General features: G+C 36.5%; 1 protein-coding gene across 8 annotated transcripts in view; it reads right to left on the bottom strand.

The window, feature by feature from the left end:
• MDM4 (MDM4 regulator of p53) overlaps nt 1-20,444 on the bottom strand; it is a 54,118-nt gene that overhangs the window by 29,541 nt on the left and 4,133 nt on the right. For 3 of the 8 annotated variants that reach the window (XM_081121209.1, XM_081121208.1, XM_081121207.1), the window contains exons 2-9: nt 14,662-14,773; nt 13,184-13,258; nt 11,099-11,232; nt 9,792-9,847; nt 6,121-6,188; nt 5,292-5,391; nt 2,734-2,894; nt 1,294-1,443 (exon numbers count right to left, since the gene is read on the bottom strand). In XM_081121209.1, coding sequence (XP_080977335.1) covers nt 1,294-1,443; nt 2,734-2,894; nt 5,292-5,391; nt 6,121-6,188; nt 9,792-9,847; nt 11,099-11,232; nt 13,184-13,258; nt 14,662-14,739 — 822 coding nt within the window. In that variant the 5' untranslated portion in view covers nt 14,740-14,773. The remainder of the gene's footprint in view (nt 1-1,293; nt 1,444-2,733; nt 2,895-5,291; nt 5,392-6,120; nt 6,189-9,791; nt 9,848-11,098; nt 11,233-13,183; nt 13,259-14,661; nt 14,774-20,444) is intronic. The other 5 variants (XR_013997699.1, XR_013997700.1, XM_081121210.1 and 2 more) reach the window with 3 other exon arrangements.

Below are 20,444 nucleotides of genomic sequence, written 5' to 3' on the forward strand. Positions count from 1 at the left end.
GCCAATGGACGTGTCTCTCTCACATTGATGTTTCTCTCTCTCTCCCTCCCTTCCACTTTCTCTGAAAAGCAATGGAAAAAATATCCTTGAGTGAGGATTAAAAAAACAAAACAGTATTAGAGTAGAACAGCTACAAATTATTAAATGTGGAAATTTATCTTAGGAATCTAGGTAGGCATTGTAAAAGCAGTGTATAAAACAAGGCACTTAGATGTGAAAAATGAAAACAAAGTATTTTAAAATTTTATTCTTCATATTCAAATGTACAAATAGTTATGTGATACTCTGGCTGTCCTATAAAAACATGCCTACAGACCAGGAAACAAAAAAAATGTGGGAAGTGTCTTCTAAATTATAAAATTTAGAATTTAAAATTCTAAAAATTAAAACCCTAGTTTTATGACACAGCAAATGGAACCAGTTATAATACAATTATGACCCTCTGTATAGCAACTTTCTTACAAAAGTTTTAGGTATTTTAAGTCCCATCTCTCTATAGAACTTTCCAAATGTCATTCTAGCCTCTTCATTCTAGTCTCTTGCATTCCCTTCTAATGCTACCCATATAACTAGTCTAAGAAAACACAAGCATCTATTTGCCTATCACAAACATATAGGATATCCCCTTCAGGAACCCAAAGTACTATGAAAATCCCTTAATTATAAGAATGATCCAATTTAGGCCTGTTTTTTGCTCTATTTATTCAGTGGATATTTACTGAGATTCTTGACCATGTCAGGCACTGGGATCTGCTGCCCAGTTATTTTGAGAATCAAACACATGCTTGGATGACTTTTCATCTTGGTATATTCACATCATGTGTACTCAGAATTCTAACTCCCTCGTTCACCCTATTTAAAAATCTCTAATACGTAGGAAAAACTCATCTGTCTACTTCCATTTGGGTATAAAATGGTTATGAAAGCTATTGAGATGTCTAAGGTTTTTTTCCCTCTACAGGCTGCTGTGGCCATTTAGAACTCTGCATTGTTAGCAACACAAGGTCTCCAGAAGAAAAAAACTCACAATGAGAAACTAGGCAAGCAGAAAAAGGGTATATTATTGCCTCTAACAAAGAAGGAACTTAACCCATGGCATCCTAGCCTATTTTTAAGGCAGCCTTGGTTTACTGAGTGTGAATCTTAAAATTAGATATAGAAAAATATTAAGGAAAAGAGAGGTAGGGTGGATTATGTGAATTCAAGTGGTATAGTATAGGTCACATCACCAGATCTGAGTAGATTATACAACACACTTAATTACAACCAATGTGAAATATTTCCACAACGTACCATTTTGTCTCTCACTTTCCCTACTTCTTCACTTGTTTGTTCAGTATCAGCAGCTTCAACTTTCATTCCAACACCAAACTGCTCTGACACTCCCTCATTCAAAAACCACACATCATCTGTCGTATCTGAAACAATGGCAGTACCTATGTCCTAATAGAAAAAAACAAATAATGAGTTTTTATAGTCAGGCTTATCAGAGATGTTGAACCAACATAAATTAACCCAAAACTCAATGTCCTCACATATCCCCAAACACCTAGCCTTTCTCCAATGGATACCTATTCATTCAACAAATACCTACTTGGCACCTACTATGTAAATAAAAGCTAATGGATGTACTGGTGCCTGGTAAGGGATTTTGTTTTTGTTTTTAATTTTGAGAGTATGTTTATTAAAGCTAGGAATAGTCGGAATTTTTTATTTTAATAGTAAATCAAGTATAATACCTGAGAAACAGCACTGAAAAGCTTAAAAGCTAGACTCATAGTTGCTCAAGTAAATAGAATCCATTCTCTACATTCCTTTCCACAAGTGGCACTGAGAACCTAGAAAACATTCTACTAATTGTGAGATATTCCTTTAATAATTGTTTATTGAAGAAATATGAGAAATACTGAGGGTAACTCAAACCTCTCTGCATTCTTAAACACCTTTAAATATAACTTTCTTTCTGCATTCAACTATGGACATTTATGACATGCTTTTCTACAACTTACTACTTTGCTATTTTACTAAGAGACAACTTACTATTTTGCCATATGTCCATTCATTTACTGAAGAAATACTCATTGAACTACTATTATGTGTCAGATGCTATTTTAGGTATTAGGCAATAGAATATAGAGTCGTTAATAATAGAAAAGCCCTGGACTTACATTTCAGTGGGGATAAACAGCCAATGCATATGTAAACACAATAAAATAATCATTTTACAAAGTGAGAAGTGCAATGGGGAATATAAAGTAAGATAAAGGAGCAGAATGATGATGGCTTAAATTAGGGTATGACAGTGGAAGCAATAAAAAGTGGTTGGTTAGAGTTTGGGTGTACTAGCTAACCTGAATGTGACATATGACCATCAATTGAAAGAAATCAACCATACCCCTTGATATTCCGGCTGGAATAATGGTAGAAGGTAGGCTTATGAAAAAGGACAGACTGGATAGGAGTGTTTGGTTAAAAAAATTCTGTTTTGAACATGTTAAATGTCAGATCATCTAAGTAGAGGTGTTGAATAGACAGCTGGATATGGAAGTTGGGCATTTAGGGTAAAGGTCAAGGCTAACAATATAGATTTGGGCACCATCTGCATAGAGATGGCATAAGTCACAACGCTGTATGAGAATTCTTAGAGAATGTAATGTGTGGTCAAGTGTAACCAAGAATGTTACTCTTTTCAAAAGAAAAAAAAGGAAGTTCCTCTTCAAACATGAAATTTACCTGATTTGTCTGTAAATCAGTTGAGCCATTACTTCTAGGTGTGTAATTTTTTCTCAAATTTCCTAAAAACCACCAAGGCAGGCCCGCTACATCCCACTCCTCAAGCCCGAGGTCCAGCCTAGATGTCTCATCTTGGCTTAAATTTTCTATCAAGTCTTCATCTATAGAAGTCAAATGAAAAGCATGATAACTATGTCCACAAACCTTAAGAATCAGCTCTTTATAATACTTACAATCACCTTATAAGGTAAGTAAAATGTAATTCTTAATCCCAGTAGGAACAATCAGAAACCAAATACCCATCTCAGTTGCAGAGCCCAAATCTACTCTGTTTAGACTTTATTAGCAATAATGGCACTAGAAGTAGATAATCATTGATCAAGAAATCTAAACTCTGAAACCATCCAAACAATGACATTTACTGGCATTTTAAACGTTCCTACCACTGTAATAAACTAAAGAATATCTTGCGTTAGTGCGTGGTATCTGATAATGGCTTGATCCACTGGACTGCAAATGGTGACAGCACAGTGGCCAAACCCTTGAGACAGGAGTTGGTACAGAACATAACACAGGCAAATGCCAGGTTGTCAAGGTAGTCTCACTGGTATCACATATTGTGGGACATTTCTCAATTAGTAATAACCACTATAAAATACTAAACTCTAGGCTGTCCAAATAAATATATATGTATGTCCCTTCTGGATCGATGGGCTATTTCAGAGTTAAAATATCTAAATCTAAAAATACTGCAAATCCAAAACACATTAAGGCCCCACATATTTCAAGGAAAAGATCCTATATCCTACATCTAAATGACACTCACGGCAGTTACTAACCCACATTTGTCGCTACCACATGAAACTCCTTTCTTTCTTTGCCATCACGCAATCTTCTTTGTTGCGCTTCACCCTTTTCCTACCTTCTTTCTCCTCTACCTCTTCTCCCAATGCACTAGACACACCAATGGCAACCACGGCTTTTAAATGTGCTGAGGTACATACATATAGTTTAAAAATGTCTGCAATAATGAGTCCTTGCTAGAACAAAAGTTTATCCTACCTACTTACAAATTACGTTGATCCTATTAAAAGATGTATCTGTGCTCAGGGAAACTTCAACTACCTTCTTACTTACTCCTTGCTGAAGTTATCAGAAATCAAACTCCTAAGACAAATATTAAGTTTTCTCCACCTAGTCAGGCTCTGTAACTTCTCATGCAGGGAGTGGAAACAGGCCATTCTTTCCAAATATAAAAATTTTGTCTCCTCTTCCTATACATCTTCCTAAAATTACTAAGCTTCCTCAACATTTACATCATAAACTACATATAGTCTCTTGAATTGGCTGTTCTTATGCTTTAAACAGCCTTCTAAGTAGAAAATAAGCAAAAACATGCATTTAAAGGAACAAAATTATACATCAGAGCCATAAGACTGGAATAAGCTCCAAGGTAATTAGGTAGCCCAATAATCAGCTTACATTCAAATGAAATTTGAGGAAAGCAATCCAACATGAAAAACTGCTTTGACTTTAAACATTTAGAACAATTTTAACAACATAACTTTCCTGCCACTGCTCCAAATGTGAGCCTAGACTAGAAACCATCATGCCATAAAATATCTTTGAGGAATTTATCTTATACATTTTTGCAGAAAAAATATTTAGGAGGTATTTTATAATGTAGGGCTTGAGGAAACTTCCCAAATATCAATTAACTCATTTAACTTAACCATACCATACCATATCTAATATGGATGGCAAAGATCTGGTAACTACCACTCAAGGGCAAAGGAACTACTAGGCTTATGTCTCATTCTTGGCTCTGAAATACTAAGCATACTTTATCATTTTTGCAAACTTCAAAAATCTATGAAAATTTTCATCAAGCAAACATATCAAAATAAAAATTCTAACAAAATCAAGTATGTACAGGGGTACCAAGATTGAAAAGACCAAGGCAGCTAAGTTACCAGGTGGCAAAGTGATAAATGCACAGCCATCTTCCATTAGCTTACTAGCTAAAGGAAGTCTTGCTCCATATCCCAGTAATCATGGGTTGCTAAAAGATGGGTTGCTACCACCTTCTTCAAAGTTAACAATAGTGACAAGGATTTTTTTTAAAGATTTTCAAGCCTAGCCGGGCATGGCTCAGTGATTGAGTGTCGACCTAGGATCCAGGAGATCATGGTTCAATTCCTGGTCAGGGCACATGCCAGGATGCAGGCTCGATCCCCAGTCAGGGGTGTGCAGGAGGCAGCCGATCAGTGATGACTCTCTCATCATTGATGTTTCTCTCTCTCTCTCTCCTTCTTCCTTCCTCTCTCTGAAATCAATAAAGATATATTTTTAAAATTTAAAAAAAGATTTTCAGAAAAGAATGAGAAATAAGTATGACATATGCCCCTCCTATTTCACATGGAAGAGATAGCATTATTATTATTTTATTTCTCTATATAACAATATTAATTACAGCTAGTGTTTAACTTGGATAGATGTCATTCCCAGACATCATCAACAACAAAGAAAAGTCTACATAGCCTTAACCCAGAACTTACCTTCTCTAGAATTTGTGCGTTTGTGCCGTGAGGTAGGCAGTGTGGAAATATTGCCTTCTTCAGTACTTTTCCTGGGACTGGGACTTTCCTCTGCACTTGGCTGAAAGGAAGGGAAAGGTGTCTATCAGTGGAGTAGTAATGATTGAGACCAGGGGATGCAGCAGTTCCATTCTGGCTCACCAGTTAGTGTGTGACACAATGGGCTACACACAAGAAAGAGAACTCGCGTTCACCACAGTCATCAAATAAAAGCAACATCTCAACCCACTGTGAGCAGAGCTAAGAGAATCCCAAACCTGGGGGGAGCAGGGTGTAAATCTCTGCACAAAAGACCAAAGTGTACAGTTAAAAATAGGCTATCAATATAAATCCTTTAGCCTACTACAAAATTAGGCATAATTCAGAAAACATGTGACATCCTCACCATATACCAAGATGATCATGAGGTTTTCCCAGGTTTGGGGAAGCTTTAAGAAATGGCCTGACATGAACTTAATTGCAACGAGCCTGTTAAAATCTAATAAAAGCAGTTACCTCAAACACCTATGAATATACACCATCACACACACACAGGTGCACACACAAAGAAAATGCAACTGGAAGAACTGAAGATCAGAAGTGCTACATCCCAAGGACAGATTCAGAGCCTGGAACTCTGTTATAGACAGAACAGAGAATTTTCACTCTGTCCCTGGTCTATGAACTCCCAAGAGCCTTTCTTATTAAATTCTTTCTACATTCAGCAAAAGGTCTTGGGAGGTCAAGATCCATAGGTACAGAGAAGGGGCCACTCTGTACAACAAAAGAAGTCACCATGTGGTGATTTTACCTTCAGTTGGTCTTGACTTGGAATATCCAGATTTTGATCCTGTGCGATAGCGAGAGTCTGAGCAGCATCTGGATAGCAAGTAAAACAAAAGGAACACCTTCCCTGGTAATAACCATTCTTTCCACACAAAAAGGACCTCAGCAAACAACTCTGGAGCCAGGTTTGGTCCCTAGAGATGTACTTCTCCATGTTGGTTTAACAAGGCTCTCATCCAAAAGGAACAGAAAAATCAAAACTGGTAAAAACCGCAAAAACCAAAACAGGCTATATTCAAAATATATTATCAAAATATAATCTGGGGGAAAATGAAAAATAACCAAAAAATGTTCTTCCATAGCAAGCTTTCAAATTTTAATATGAAAAGTGATTTCAAGAGGAAATATGGTGCATATTTTTACCATCTCTTCTTATATGTACTTTATTACCAAATTTGCCTAACTTGTAAACAACAACAAAAAATGGTTTGGCTTTCTAATTTAATTTTTATTTTAAATGTTAAAAAGTTATAAAGGGTTATGAAATCTGAAAATCTGGAATTTCTCACTTGCTTCATAACACAATAGCATCTTCCTATAAACTTACATTCCAAATGTCAATGATTTCAGTTTAAATTCCCAAACACCTAAATAGAGATTAGGTTTTTTTAACCACCAAGTCTTATTTTTCTCAGTTACTATAAATATTTCCTAAGAAGGACAAGGAAGTAGAGCAAGTTTTTCTCAAGATCAATAAAAAGAAGAAAAGGAAACAATGGCCTGAGAGAAATTCTTAGACAGTCTGAAAGAAATGTATTTCAAGGACTTGGAAATTTTCAAGTAGAACATGAGGTGAAAACTTAGCCTCAGAGAATTTAATAATCTGGACCACCCAGAGGCCATACCTAACAGATGCTTATAAGTAAGTATCATGGATTGGGTTCATTGGTTACTACCGGGGCCAGAGATCTTATGGAAAATATCCTCATCTAATAGACTGGCAGAGAATACAGATCCTATAACTGCTCTCGCAATTCAGCTGTTATGCACAAAACAAACATCTTCAAAATTGTAATTATAGACAGCATTATTTCTAGAAGCACGGTTATAGATATAAAGAGATACTGAGGAGTTTAGGAGACAGCATTTTCTGACCACAGTGGTCTTTAACGCAGATGAAGCATTTATTATCATTTGATTACTGTCATTTATATTCTAAAGTCTGCTACCTTATTTTTAGGTTACAACAATTAGGAGCAAAAAAAAGTTATCTGAGAAAACTGCAATGTACAAAGAAATTCCTAAATACAAAGTTTGTCATAGATATTTCATTTTATTAGGATGCATGTGGAAATTTGGAGAAATGGTTTATAAAGAACCACCCGCACTTTAAATAATATTTTCTTCAGCCATCAAAATAAAAGGTTTAGCTCATTTGCAAAGGCGTAAAATAGGTGATATGGAAAGCACTTGTCTCATTTGTCCTTTCAAATACAACAGCACAGGCAACCCATTTAACAAAGATCAACCACAGGCACTAATCCAAGTGCAAATCAGAGCAAAGTTATTTCTACTCTGGTTATGTAAGGGCTGGGTAAAGAGTATAAGGAACTCTATAATACTTCTGTGACTTTTTTGTAGGTGGAATTATTTCAAAATGACAAGCTGAAAAATAAAAAGTTCTTAAGATTTAATGCTCAGAGAAAAAAATGTGTTTAAAAAATCAATTGGAGCCGGCCGGGAATGGCTCAGTGGTTGAGTGTCGACCTGGGATCCAGGCAATCGGGGTTCGATTCCCGGTGAGGACACATGCCCAGGTTGCGGGCTCGATCCCCGGTTGGGGTCGTACAGGAGGGAGCCGATCAATGACTCTCTCATCATTGATGTTTCTATCTCTCTCTCCCCCTCTCCTGTCCTCTCTCTGAAATAAATGAAGATGTGTTTAAAAAAAAAATTAAAAATCAATTGGAGCAAGTTCTGTTACAAGCAAGGGTTAAGGAGACAGGAATGTGTGGCACAATGGAAAAAAACCCAAGGGCTGGCCAAGCAGATATATCTCCTGTACCACTTCATCAGTGGCACTTGATGAAGTGCCACTTGATCTTGGACTAATCACTCATTCTACAGTTTCTTCATCTCCAGACCTTCCCCACAGGGTTGTTGTGAGAATCAACTGAAATGTTTGCTATAGAAATGTTCATTTATAATACATGGCATATTAAATTCTGCAAAGGAAGTGCAAGAAAGAAAATGAGAGCCAAAAAGTGAGAATTATACCTACTCTAGATATTCAGAGAAAGATCAATCAGAAAAATTTTACTGAAAGGTACAAGAGCAAATATAAAATGCTCTGTGTATTTCAAGCCTATAGTGAGTATCCCAGAAAAGCCACACTATTTTCTCAAGTGACTGAACTTCAATAAAGTGCCACATCATTCAGAAGGCCTTCCCTCTCCCACAGAAATTTACACTTGGGTAAAATGGGCAAAGGCTCAATGAAACCAACAGGCTTCAAAATTCAATGGAAGTTCAAAATCATACTTCAATGAGAGCAAAGTCTCTTTGCTCTCACTTTAAAGTGTAAATCTTTATTAGGGATGGATTTGTTCAAGCTATTTATTTCAGAAATCTATTCAAAAATAGCCAATCTAAAGTGCTTTCTTGAAGAAAAAAGTTTCATTATTTGGAAATGAGTGGGACAGGGTTACATTTCAGTTGTCTCCAGTTTATTAATTCACTTATCTCTAACACACCACACTTCAGACCCAAAGCAGCCAGTTTCCTGCACATATCTAATAAATTAAACTCAAAGGACAATATTTAAAAGGTATAAAATCGAGCAAAGGGTTAGAAAAATTGGCCTTCAAGTAACAGAAAGTTAACCTAAAACTGTTAGGTGAAAGGTTCTTGGGGGACCTTTAAAATGGATCAGGATGACACCACATGAGCCCACAGAATCTTATCACTGAAAGAGGGACATGAAGACCTTACATAACTGATGTAATACAATAGATGCGCAAAAGCACCACCTATGAAACCTTCTCAGCAAAAAATTTAAACTTGAATCTATTCAAGTACTACTAATTTACCAAAAATAGAAGAGAGAAACATGTTAAACATCACAAGGATACACTCTGCAAACTCTAGAATATAGGACATGCTATAGGGCAAATGATTCATTTCTTCACCAAATAAATGACATAAAAACAAAAGGAATGTTAGCAGCCAAATGTAGTATGGACTCTGAACAAGCCAAATGTAAAAGATATTTCTGAGATAACTGGGGATAACTATTATAAACTGGCTATTGGATACTATTACGGAGTTATTTAGTTTATTATTATTTTGTTGGGTATAATAATGGCACTGTAGTTACGTTCAAAGGAAAAAAGTCCTAATCTGTTAGCAATTTTAAAAGTATGTCTACATAAAGCAAATATGGCCAAATGTTAACAAATGTTAAGTCTAAGAGGCGCACACATTAATTATACCAATCTATCTTTAGTATATTGAAAAATTTCCACAATGAAAAGTTAAATAACATAGTAATCACAGTGTGTGTGATGGTATCCCTTCCAGTCATGCCAAGACAGCATTCCATCTCCACCATGATCCTTTTTGTTTTCCCTTCCCATATCATTTGCCCCCTTGAACTCAAAGTTGTCATACAGACTGAGAAAATATGATGAGACATACCTGCAGCAGCAGTGGTTAAAGCGACAAGATTCCTTCTTAGCATAGCATACAGAGGGCTGTCAAGGAGATAAAATTTTTAAAAAATCAATCACCCGATGGTTTTCCATTAAAATGTTAAGTGTATTTCTGATACAATATCTCCTAACTTTTTAACATATGGAGAGACAGAATTTTTTCCCCAGAATAGATCTTTTTTTGAATTTTTTTTTATTGATTTTAGAGAGACGAAGGGGAAGAGAGAAAGAGAAAAACATCAATTGGTTGCCTTCCACACATGCCCCAACTGGGGTTGGAACACGCAACCTAAGTATGTTTCCTTACAGGAAATCGAACCTACCACCTTTTGGTGTATGGCATGGGAGGAGGTTCTAACCAACTGAGCCACACTAGCCAGGCAGATTTTTTTAATTATTAAAATACCAAGATGTTAGTACCCAAACCCTTGTATTATTTTGTCCCCATTAGAAACTAATTAATTTACATTTTATTTATTTAGCTAAGAGTAACCCAAGTGGGGAGATTTCGTTTGCAGACTACTCCTTCTTTCTAGGAGTTAAGTTTTACATTTTAATTAGGGAGTGGAGGTGGAAGGGAGTCTTACCAAAGACAGACAAAATGACTCAGAAGTCATCACAAAGCTATAGAAAGAGAACACTGCTTCTCAATTACTAATTGATTGTATAAGTAACCAAATATCCCATGCAGCTGGAGAAAGTCACACAACAGGTCATAAAAATCACAACAGAGTCCACCATCAATCTCAAACTGCCCAGCAATTCTACATTTCTCATCATCTCACTCTTCCTCTGTCTACAACTGTTTCACAAAATTCTAACCTAGTCACATCAAGCTCCCTAATATCCAGGCCTTTACCATGATGCTTTGTGGGCCATAAGGTCTCCTTCAACTAGACCCTTCTAATTGACTTTTGACTTTTTAATTATCCTTCAGCTCTCAACACAAATATAGTTTCTCAAGGAATCTTTCCTTGATCCCTAAGACCCTAAGCCCCACCCAACACAACTTCATGTACCTCTTTTCTGTAACTGCTAATCACAGTATAATTTTACCATATATTAGTGTGATAATTTTATTAAGATGGAGAAGAGCACCTGTCTCACTACACTTTAATTAAGCTCTATAAAATCAGAGACTGTTGCTCACTACTACGTTCTCAGTGCCTCATAGGCCACCTGACATATATAGGCAAATATTTGTTGACTAAAGGAATAAATAACCACTAATAACTTATGGAGATTAAGTAGTTAGGTATAAGCACCCCCAAAAATAAATCCTACTTTTTTTACCTTGGATCTTTCACAGAGAAGCTCTGACATCCTAAAAGTTCTCCCAAAAGATCTCCACCACAATATACCATATGCTGCTCCCGTGGATCATAAAGCTGCTTCATTGTTATATACTGGCCTAGATAGTGCATAACCTGCACAGAAATAAAATATTAAGAGTTCTGTCCAGCTGCTGTCAAAAACACACAAATTAATTTTAAGAAGATAAGGTAAGTTAGGTTTGCTAAACAAAGAGATAACATAAAAGGTGTCTGGGGTCCTACAACAGGACAGTTGACTCCAACTACTAGGTTCATCCACTTATCATCATTCCGGACATTAACGGACACTTATGTTTTATAATAGGAATGTATTGATCTGACAATGAGAAAAAGTGGTGAATTTACCTACTGTCCCTTTAAAATTTTCTCACCAATCCAAATAAAGAGGTCTCTATTACTAGAAGGAATAAACTTTAAGTGTGCCTGGGTCATAAAAATATTTTGCAAGTCCAGGAGTACATACTACAATAGTCTTTTGCTGTCTCTGTTCACATAATTATTTTTGACAAATGATGTACAATGGTTAATAAATCATCAGCAGTGTTAAGTGCATAAAACAGAATTTTAAGTGTTTATCAAAAATTTAGTCTATCTGGCCTTTTTCACAGGTTTACAAAATGAAAGGGAACACACACAAGTTCACGATTCAAAACTTAAAAATGATCTAATTTTGTCCTGTTTTCTCTAGGTGACAGATTTTTTAAAATTGCTTAATGATTAAGTTCACTTAATGACAGTAAGAATTTTGTTATCTCAGATTATGAGCAGACCAAAGCAGCTATCTTTGCCTTTAGGCCCCAACTTCTTAGAAATTATTAGATATTTGCACAGAAGAATTTTTTCCAACACTATTTCCATTATATTAGGAGCAATGCTGCTCCTAGGCTCCCCTCCATCCCAGGCAATATGTCCCAGTATTAACAAAATTCTCACATCTAATTAAATACCTAGGAAAAAATAAGATGGGGAAGAGCATCTACTAGAAGAAAAGGGGGGCAAGTGCTATATTTATGTCTGCCCAACTTTCAGGGGGAAAAAATCCATTCTAAGTATACAAAATAAAATCCTCTAAAACAATACTCTAAATATGTATATACTATTATTATTCTCACTATACTCTACTGCCTCAATGCACATACTGGCAACCAATATTTTTAAATATTTAGGGAATTCCTCTTTATGCACCATAACACAGAGCTTATTATATAAACTGACTCTGTCCAACTTTCTCCTCAGTAAATTCTGCCATGCTACTGAAGACAGCATAACTCATAATTTTGATATAAAAATCCACACTTTAAAAAAGTTTTAAAAAGTCATACTTATCAGAATTTTAGAGATATAGTCCAAAATGATGGGCTTTATGTAATTTAAAGTGACAAAGGAAATATGAGTATTCTAGAAAATCTGAAATGCCTCCAGATTTGTTTCCTTGAAAGTTTTAATGGCTCAGGAGTGGGGGATTGCAGACAGGTGTTAAGCTTTTTAAGAAAACTCAAAAAAAGCTTGATAATTTTGTTTCTTCTGTTTAGAACAGGTTTACCTTACTTAAAAGCAAGCCCAGTTCAAAGAGATTAACATTTTAATACTGACTCATTTCCACTTAAAGAATTCAGTTAGTTTTTTTAAAAAAAACTTTAGAAACTAAATAAGTTATTTAAATGCATAAGTGTTTAAAATAACTCACAGTGTTCAAGAGTATATGGCACATTTATAATGCAAAACTACAGCATTTAATTCCTGCCTGGTAGCATATCCTATAAATCACAGTGTCATTTTTTTAAATCTTAAACATGTTTTGCATTTTAACTCCGAGATCAATAAATTCATGGTTAGTCTTATGTTTAGCTGACAACAAACTTCAAAAGGAAATTTAAAGGAAATATGAAATTCAACTTAGCTCCATGGTCTTTAAAATAGAGCAAAAGTGGCCTCTCTAGTACCTCAGGAGAACTTCCCTTCTTAGGCCTGAGTTCAGAACTACAAATTCATCAGCTTCTAGTTCTCAGGTGTTCTTAAAACAGAATTTTCTTTGACAGCTTACCTGGTTAACAGTGAAGATTTCACCTTGTGCACCTGCTGCCTGCAAAATCTTCAGAAGTGGCAGTTTTGGTCGTACCTGATATAAACATAAACTTGATATTTACATTTCAATTAGATTGGTTTCTGATACTGCAAAGAACAAGAGAATCTCCTTCAACTTTTAAATACTGATACTTATCTAATATTGCACAATCTTTCAATGAATATAACTACAAATGATCAGAGTACTTCCTGAAAAATCACACTTTCAAAAGACATCACATAAGTGGCTATAAGAGAAAAAGAAAAAAATAAGTGTTGGTGAGGAAGTGGAGTAATTGGAACCCTTGTGCACTGCTAGCAGGGAACATGAAATGGTGCAGCTAGTTTGGCAGTTCCTCAAAAAATTAAACATAAAATTTGCAATTACCCAGCAGTTCCACTCGTAGGTATACACCCAAAAGACTGAAAGCAGGGACTCAAGCAACTATTTGTACACCAGTGTTCATAGCAGCAGTATTCACAATAGCCAGAAGATGGGAACAACCCAAGTACCATTGGCAGATAAATGGATAAACAAGGCATAAAGAGACTTTGTTGCTGTCTCTTGACTGATTGTGGAGTCTGTCCTTAGCCACACAATTTTGTTCTCTAAATTGTATATAGTCAAATCTGACTTTCTCTTCCTCTTACAGCCTCCAGTTTTGTCATGAGGCCTCCCTCATTCTAAAGTTTCACAACTATTTCTTCAATTTTCTTCCAATATTTTTAATCATTTCATTTTTTACATTTAAGTACCTATCTGCAATTTGTTTTTATATAAGGTTTGAGGTCTTGTTTCTTTCCAGAGATGGTCAATTATGTCAAAACCATTTATTACATAAGCTACATTTTCCCACCAAATCCAAATTCCACTTTTTAAATATATTCAGCTACATATTATGTAGTATACAATTTTTATGAAAACACAAAACAAAATTACTTATTTTGATATGTTAGAGGAAAAGATCTGTAACAAGACACACCAAATTGATTACCAGTGTTGTTAGGGGAAAGAGACTTTGGGGAAAGAGGTGGGTAAAAAAAGTCTTTATAAATACTTTAAAGATAAATTTTGAATCTTTTATAAGAATATATATGCTATATTTACAATTTAAAAATTGATTTTTAAAGAAAACAAACTAATTAGAATAAAGTGAGAGATAAAAAACTAACTTATATAACTTGGTCCCAAATTCCCCACTAGCCACCTGTACCCTAAAACACCCTAAGTTTTCAAAATGTACCACTAAGCAATCAGTAATTTCCATACATTTATTTAATCAATGATCAATTCAAATTTATGAGTGTTTTATTAATACTGTTTACTAGCTCCCCTAATATGACATTTTTAAAAATACTTCTGGCTCTGTGTAAAATCCTACAGTCAGTGAAGTCAGCTATATCCCCCAACTCAATTTTTTTTTAACTTAGAAACAGAAATGCCTAAAAATGCTTTACCTGCTTGATTTGTCTTGGAGAGTTATTGCAAGCACTGTCAGATGTCGAACACTGGGCAGAGGTAGAAAGTGATGCCATTTTGGCAGTGAAGAAATTAAATCTGTTGATAAATCTAAAAGGATAAAAAATTTTAAAAATCTCTTCTAAAGTAGAAAATTCTCTCTAGGATTTACAAAAAAGCAGCCAGCAGAAGTAAAAAAGACATGTCAGAACACAATTGCAATATACCCATGCTGAAAGTCTTGATACCCTTCTGATCACTTTCTAGTTCAGATCCTGCAAAAAACTGAAGAGCTTCATCAAGAGTAAGAACCATCTATGCAATCTACCAACTTAGCTTCTGGAATATGAAACTTTTTAAAGTTTCAGAGGTGGGACTGAGGAGACCAAAGTTTTGCCACCCTAAAATATGCATTTTAGGATACTGAGTTTAAACTGGTTATTAAGAAACATACTCAGAAAAAACCTTTGACATTCTCCCTTTTACCTGCCTAAAAGAATTCAGATAGAAAAACCTGCTTAAAAGAAGGGAACATTAGTATCATTATATAAATGAAATGTGTCAGACAGGAAGAAATCTAGCAAAGCCTGTTCCCCTCAGTCCCATTGTTTGTGGGTGGCCCAGTAAGAATTTGTTTACCATATATTTGCTTTTTCTCTAGAAATAAGTAGGAGGAAATAAGGTGAAATATGGGCAGTTCTTTGGTAGAAGCACAGTATGTAAGAAAGAAATATTTACTACTTTTGATTGGTTAAGGCAACAGTCCAGAAAGTTCATGCATATGCAGGATTCAGATGCCTGGGAGTTGAATCAAAGCTCCAAGTTATATTCAGGAATGTAAACAATCTTTTGTTAATTGGCCCATAGCTATTAACTGATTAAGTATTCCTGTTTTTTCTCACTCTCAAGCAGCTATAATTTAATTTAGACCATTAGAAGTTTTCTCTTGTCAATAGCAACTAAATTCCTACAAATTGGATTAAACCAAGGTGGACATATATCATCAAGGAAAGATATAGCATGAATTGAAATAAAGTAAGGTTTAATTTAAAATTCTCATCTCTACCTTTTCTCCTTAAAAAAAAAAAAGGACTGTAGAAAAGGAAAATAAATTTTTTAAACTTGCTTGAGTTTACTTGAGGCCTTTTTCTAGTAAAAAGGTGACACAGTGAGATTTATAAACAAGCCACACCATGGAAAGGGTGAAAAGAGCCTAGAAAAACCAAGTCTAGATTCCTCACTCTTCTGAGAAGACAAACTATTACAAAGTATAAATTCCTCCTTCCTATCAGCTTCCCTTGCCACAAAAAAGAGAAGTCTAATAGAATACAAGCATAACTTACATTTTAAAACAGCTGACTCTTGACATTTCAAACCTTATAAACTGAGGGCTAAAAAAAATACCTTTCCTCCCACCTTCTAAATTCTTCTAGCTGGGCTAATAATCAAATTAACAGGAGAAAATCAAAATTTTAAATATATATGCATGTGGAATTCACACAAACATGAAAATTCCAAAGACAGTGAGGCAAATTGGGTATATATGACATTTTAGACAAAGGAGAAAAGGGGGAAATGGGATCTTAGATTTCAAAAGTGAGAATAGGCTGCCCAGCCAGTGTGGCTCGGTGGTTGAGAGTCAACCTATGAACCAAGAGGTCACAGGTTCAATTCCTGGTTAGGACACATGCTCAGGATTGCCGGCTCAATACCTAGTAGGGGGCATGCAGAAGGCAGCGGATCAATGACTCTCCCTCATCATTGATGTTTCTCTTTCTCCCTCTCCCTTCTTCTCTCTGAAATCAGTAAAAAATTTTTTTTTTAAAGTGAGAATGGGCCATTTACAGATAACTGAGGAAGAGTAGAACATACATGGCATGTAAATTTTTGCTAAGCAACCAAGAAACAACGAGATGCTGTAAGGGGTGTCTAGTTAACCAGCCCCAGCTTGACACCCTCCTACCTACCACACTCAATTCAGATTGGGCTAAAGTGGATAGTTTAAGATTTCTTTCCTGGGGCAAGTTTTTCCAACTGAAACTCAGGCGGGAAAGGGGGGAGGGTTCAAAGTTTCTTTCTGAGTCTTGTTTCTTAAGAACCAGTTTAAAATCAATATCCCAAAAGGCAGCTTTAGGTAGCCAAAACTTTAGTCCCCTTCAAAACCAATTCTGATCTCCCCAAGCCTGCTAGCTCTGAGGTCTTGCTCATTTCAGTAAATGGCAACTCCATCCTTCAGTAGCTCAGGTCAATGACCTTAGAGCCATTCGTAATTTCCCTTTTCTCTCACACTTCACACCCAGTCCATAGATAAATTCTGAAACTGTCTCTTCAAAATGTATTCAAAATCTAAGCACTTCCCCCTAATACAAACTACACTAATACAAACCACTCATCTCCTAACTGCATTAGCCTTTTTTTTTTTTTTAAATATATCTTTATTGATTTCAGAGAGAGGAAAGGAGAGGGAGAGAGACAGAAACATCAATGATGAGAGAATCATTGATCTAGCCCACAACCTAGGCATGTGCCCTGACCAGGAATTGAACCCCGATCGCCTAGGATCCTAGGTCGATGCTCAAGCGCTGAGCCACACCCGGCCAGGCTGCATTAGCCTTTTAAAAGTTTTCTTGCTTCTGATGCTGGAGGAGTAAGTCCCTCGGGGGAGACTTGAGCCTCAAGCCAAGAAGGCTCTTGGCTTCATGAAGAAAAGAATTCAAAGAATTCAAGACTGAGTCAGACAAGAGGTTAAAACTGAAGCAAGTTTATTGAGCAAAAAGAATAAGCAAGACAAGCCATTTCGGAGTAGTGGGCTCTCCTCACAAGGGAAGGAAGAGGGACCCCAATCGTCTCTAGAAGTTGAGCTTACACCTACCTGTTTGTAGTGTCTATGGATAATTACTGGTATGGGGAAGTAGAGAGTGGGGAAAAAACGCTGGGATTAACTTGAACCTTTACAAGGTATATTTTGTGGTCTGTTTTCCTTTTATGGTACAGGTAAACAAAAAAGTATTAATCTTTGCAGAAATTTTCTTTGTTCTGGGGGCTCCTTGTGGTATGCTCCCATCTCCATGTCATGCGGCACATAGCTGGCCCGACTTAACATTCTTTGACTTAATTTATATAGTTCTCATGTCCCTCTCCTATTCCACCTTTGCCCCTCTAGCTCCTAACCTCCTTTTGCCTTTGCTCAAAAATGTCAGTTCCCACTTTTAAAACTGCAACTCCCAACCCCCAGTATTACCTATCTCTGCTTTTTCTTCACCGTCCTTGTTACCAACCAACATACTACACATTTTAATTATTTATCATGTAAAATATAAGCTACAAGTAGGGAGGGGTTTGTATTTATTTGTTCATTAACATATCCCCAGTACCTAAAATAACAATTACATATATGGTACAGCAACATGATGGGTACAAATATTAATAATAGTGTAGCCCTGCTGTCGTAGTGCCTTGGCAGTTGAGCATAGACCTAGGATCCAGGAGATCGCGGTTCAGTTCCCAGTCAGGGAACATTCCCAGGTTTCGGGCTCAATCTCCAGTGGGGGAGCGTGTGGGAACACAGCCTATCAATGGCTCTCTCATCATTGATGTTTCTATCTCTCCCTTTCCCTTCCTTTAACTGAAATCAATAGATATATCAAAATAATAATAGTGTGGATGATTTCCAAAAATGGTCCCCAATGAACTAAATCTTCTAACTGGCTCTGTGACATAGTTAATCAATAGAATATAACTATTAAACAAAAAGTTTTAACTTCCAAGGGGGAAAGTCTTTGTAAAAAACAGGATTAGGCCACTGACAGCAAGAAAGACCAGGTCCTGGAGCATGAAGCCCGAACTACCAGCAGTATGGGTAGGTAAAAAGACATGTCTACTATCCTGGCGCTGAATGTTTTTATACATCAAGTGGTGGGAAGAGAGATGTACATCATTCTGAAAGAATTTACCTTAGCTAAAGACAGGGAGGGTGGGAGAAGCTGAAGCAGGGCCAGCTCTGGGATAGGCACAGAGTCGGCAAGAAAGAAGTGTCAGCTCCTATGGATTAGCTGTGGGCAGCGGATTGGAAAGTTCACGTTCACATGCTAAATAAAAAGCAGAGGCTCCTGGGGTTCTATGGTGTCTGGCTATTCTCCTTTGGATAATTGCAAAAATAGCACCTAGAAATTAATCCTAAATTCCAACAGATATACAGGAATGTGAGCAGTCTATTGTGAGAGATGGTCCACAGCTGCTAACTGTTCTCTCTCATTCTCCTGCAGCTGTAATTTTTATTTTTTATTTATTTTATTTTTTGGTTAATCCTCACCCAAGGATATTTTTTCCATTGATTTTTCTTAGAGAGAGTGGAAAGGAGGGGTGAAGGGGAGAGAGAGAGGAAGAAACATTGATGTGAGAGAGACATCAACTGGTTGCCTCCCATAGACTTCCCTGACCAGGGCTGTGGATCGAGCCTGCAACTTAGGCACATGCCCTGGACCGGAATCAAACCGAGACCCTTCAGTCCGCGAGCCAACGCTCTAACCACTGAACCAAACCGGCAAGGGCAGCAACTGTAATTTTTAATTCAGAACATCTCAGAATTTTTTTTCTAGTCATAACAGAAAGATAATGTCCCAATTCCAGGCCTGGCAGCTTCATTTTTATGCTTTTGGAAGCCCCTAAAATCTGGGTACTCTACTGGAGACCCCAAAGGACCATGTGGATATCACCCCAATACATTTCACAAATTTTTTTTTAAAAAAAAAGAATATGTGGAGAGACTCATTTGTCCATATGAGCCCCAGCCTTCCAGGCATACATACCCTCAAAAAGCAACACATATCTTCAGTCATTTCAGCTCCAGCTGACACCTGTCTACAGTTAAATGACAGACCACAAATGAAACCACCGGAAAAACCACGCCACTCAGCCCACAGAATCACAATAAATAAATAAAATAGCTGTTGCTTTAATTCACTATATTGGTGGGTGGTTTATTACATAGCATTAAATAATCGAAACAAATGGCAAAGACAGAGAGTTTGTACTAGGTACATGTTAACCCATTTAATATTAAAATAATCCTACAATGTAGGTAACATCTTTATTTTATACATAAGGCAGGAGAAGCATAAGGATATTATTTGCCCAATACCACACAATTAATAAATTGCTAGAATCAAGATTTTCAAACTCAGAAGAGCTCTTAAGTCCCCACTAGCAGTATATTTTCCCTTTAGACCTCAAGTGCACAGAATTAACCACAATCCTTTTCTTCAAGACAGACTCTTGTTGTTCATCCAAACCTGGTCCACTTTTACTTCATTCTTTTTAATGCAATAAGCTGCCCTGGCCATACTCAGTTGGCTGGAGTGTCTTCCCACATACACCGAAAGGTGGCGGGTTCAATTCCCAGTCAGGGCACATACCAGATATATTTAAAGGTAAAATAAGACATCTGTGATTTGCTTAACAATAGGTTTTTATTGTTTTAAATAAATTACCTTATTGAATGGTACACACCAAATGTGAAAGAAATCACAAAAATTCTGTGTTTATCCACTGTATCTTGAAAAAAAACTAGTACTCTTAGAAAATATTCTTTACATTAAAAGAATCAATACCACTAACCTGTACTGCTTTGGCTCTCTGGGGATGTGTCTCTTTCCAGTTAATAATAAACCCCACGCCTGGCCGGGCGTGGCTCAATGGTTGAGCGTGGACCTAGGATCCAGGCGATTGGGGTTCGATTCCCGGTCAGGGCACATGCCCGGTTGTGGGCTTGATCAATGACTCT

This window comes from Miniopterus schreibersii (genome assembly GCF_964146895.1).
Source record: "Miniopterus schreibersii genome assembly, chromosome: 19".
Lineage (NCBI taxonomy): Eukaryota > Metazoa > Chordata > Mammalia > Chiroptera > Miniopteridae > Miniopterus > Miniopterus schreibersii.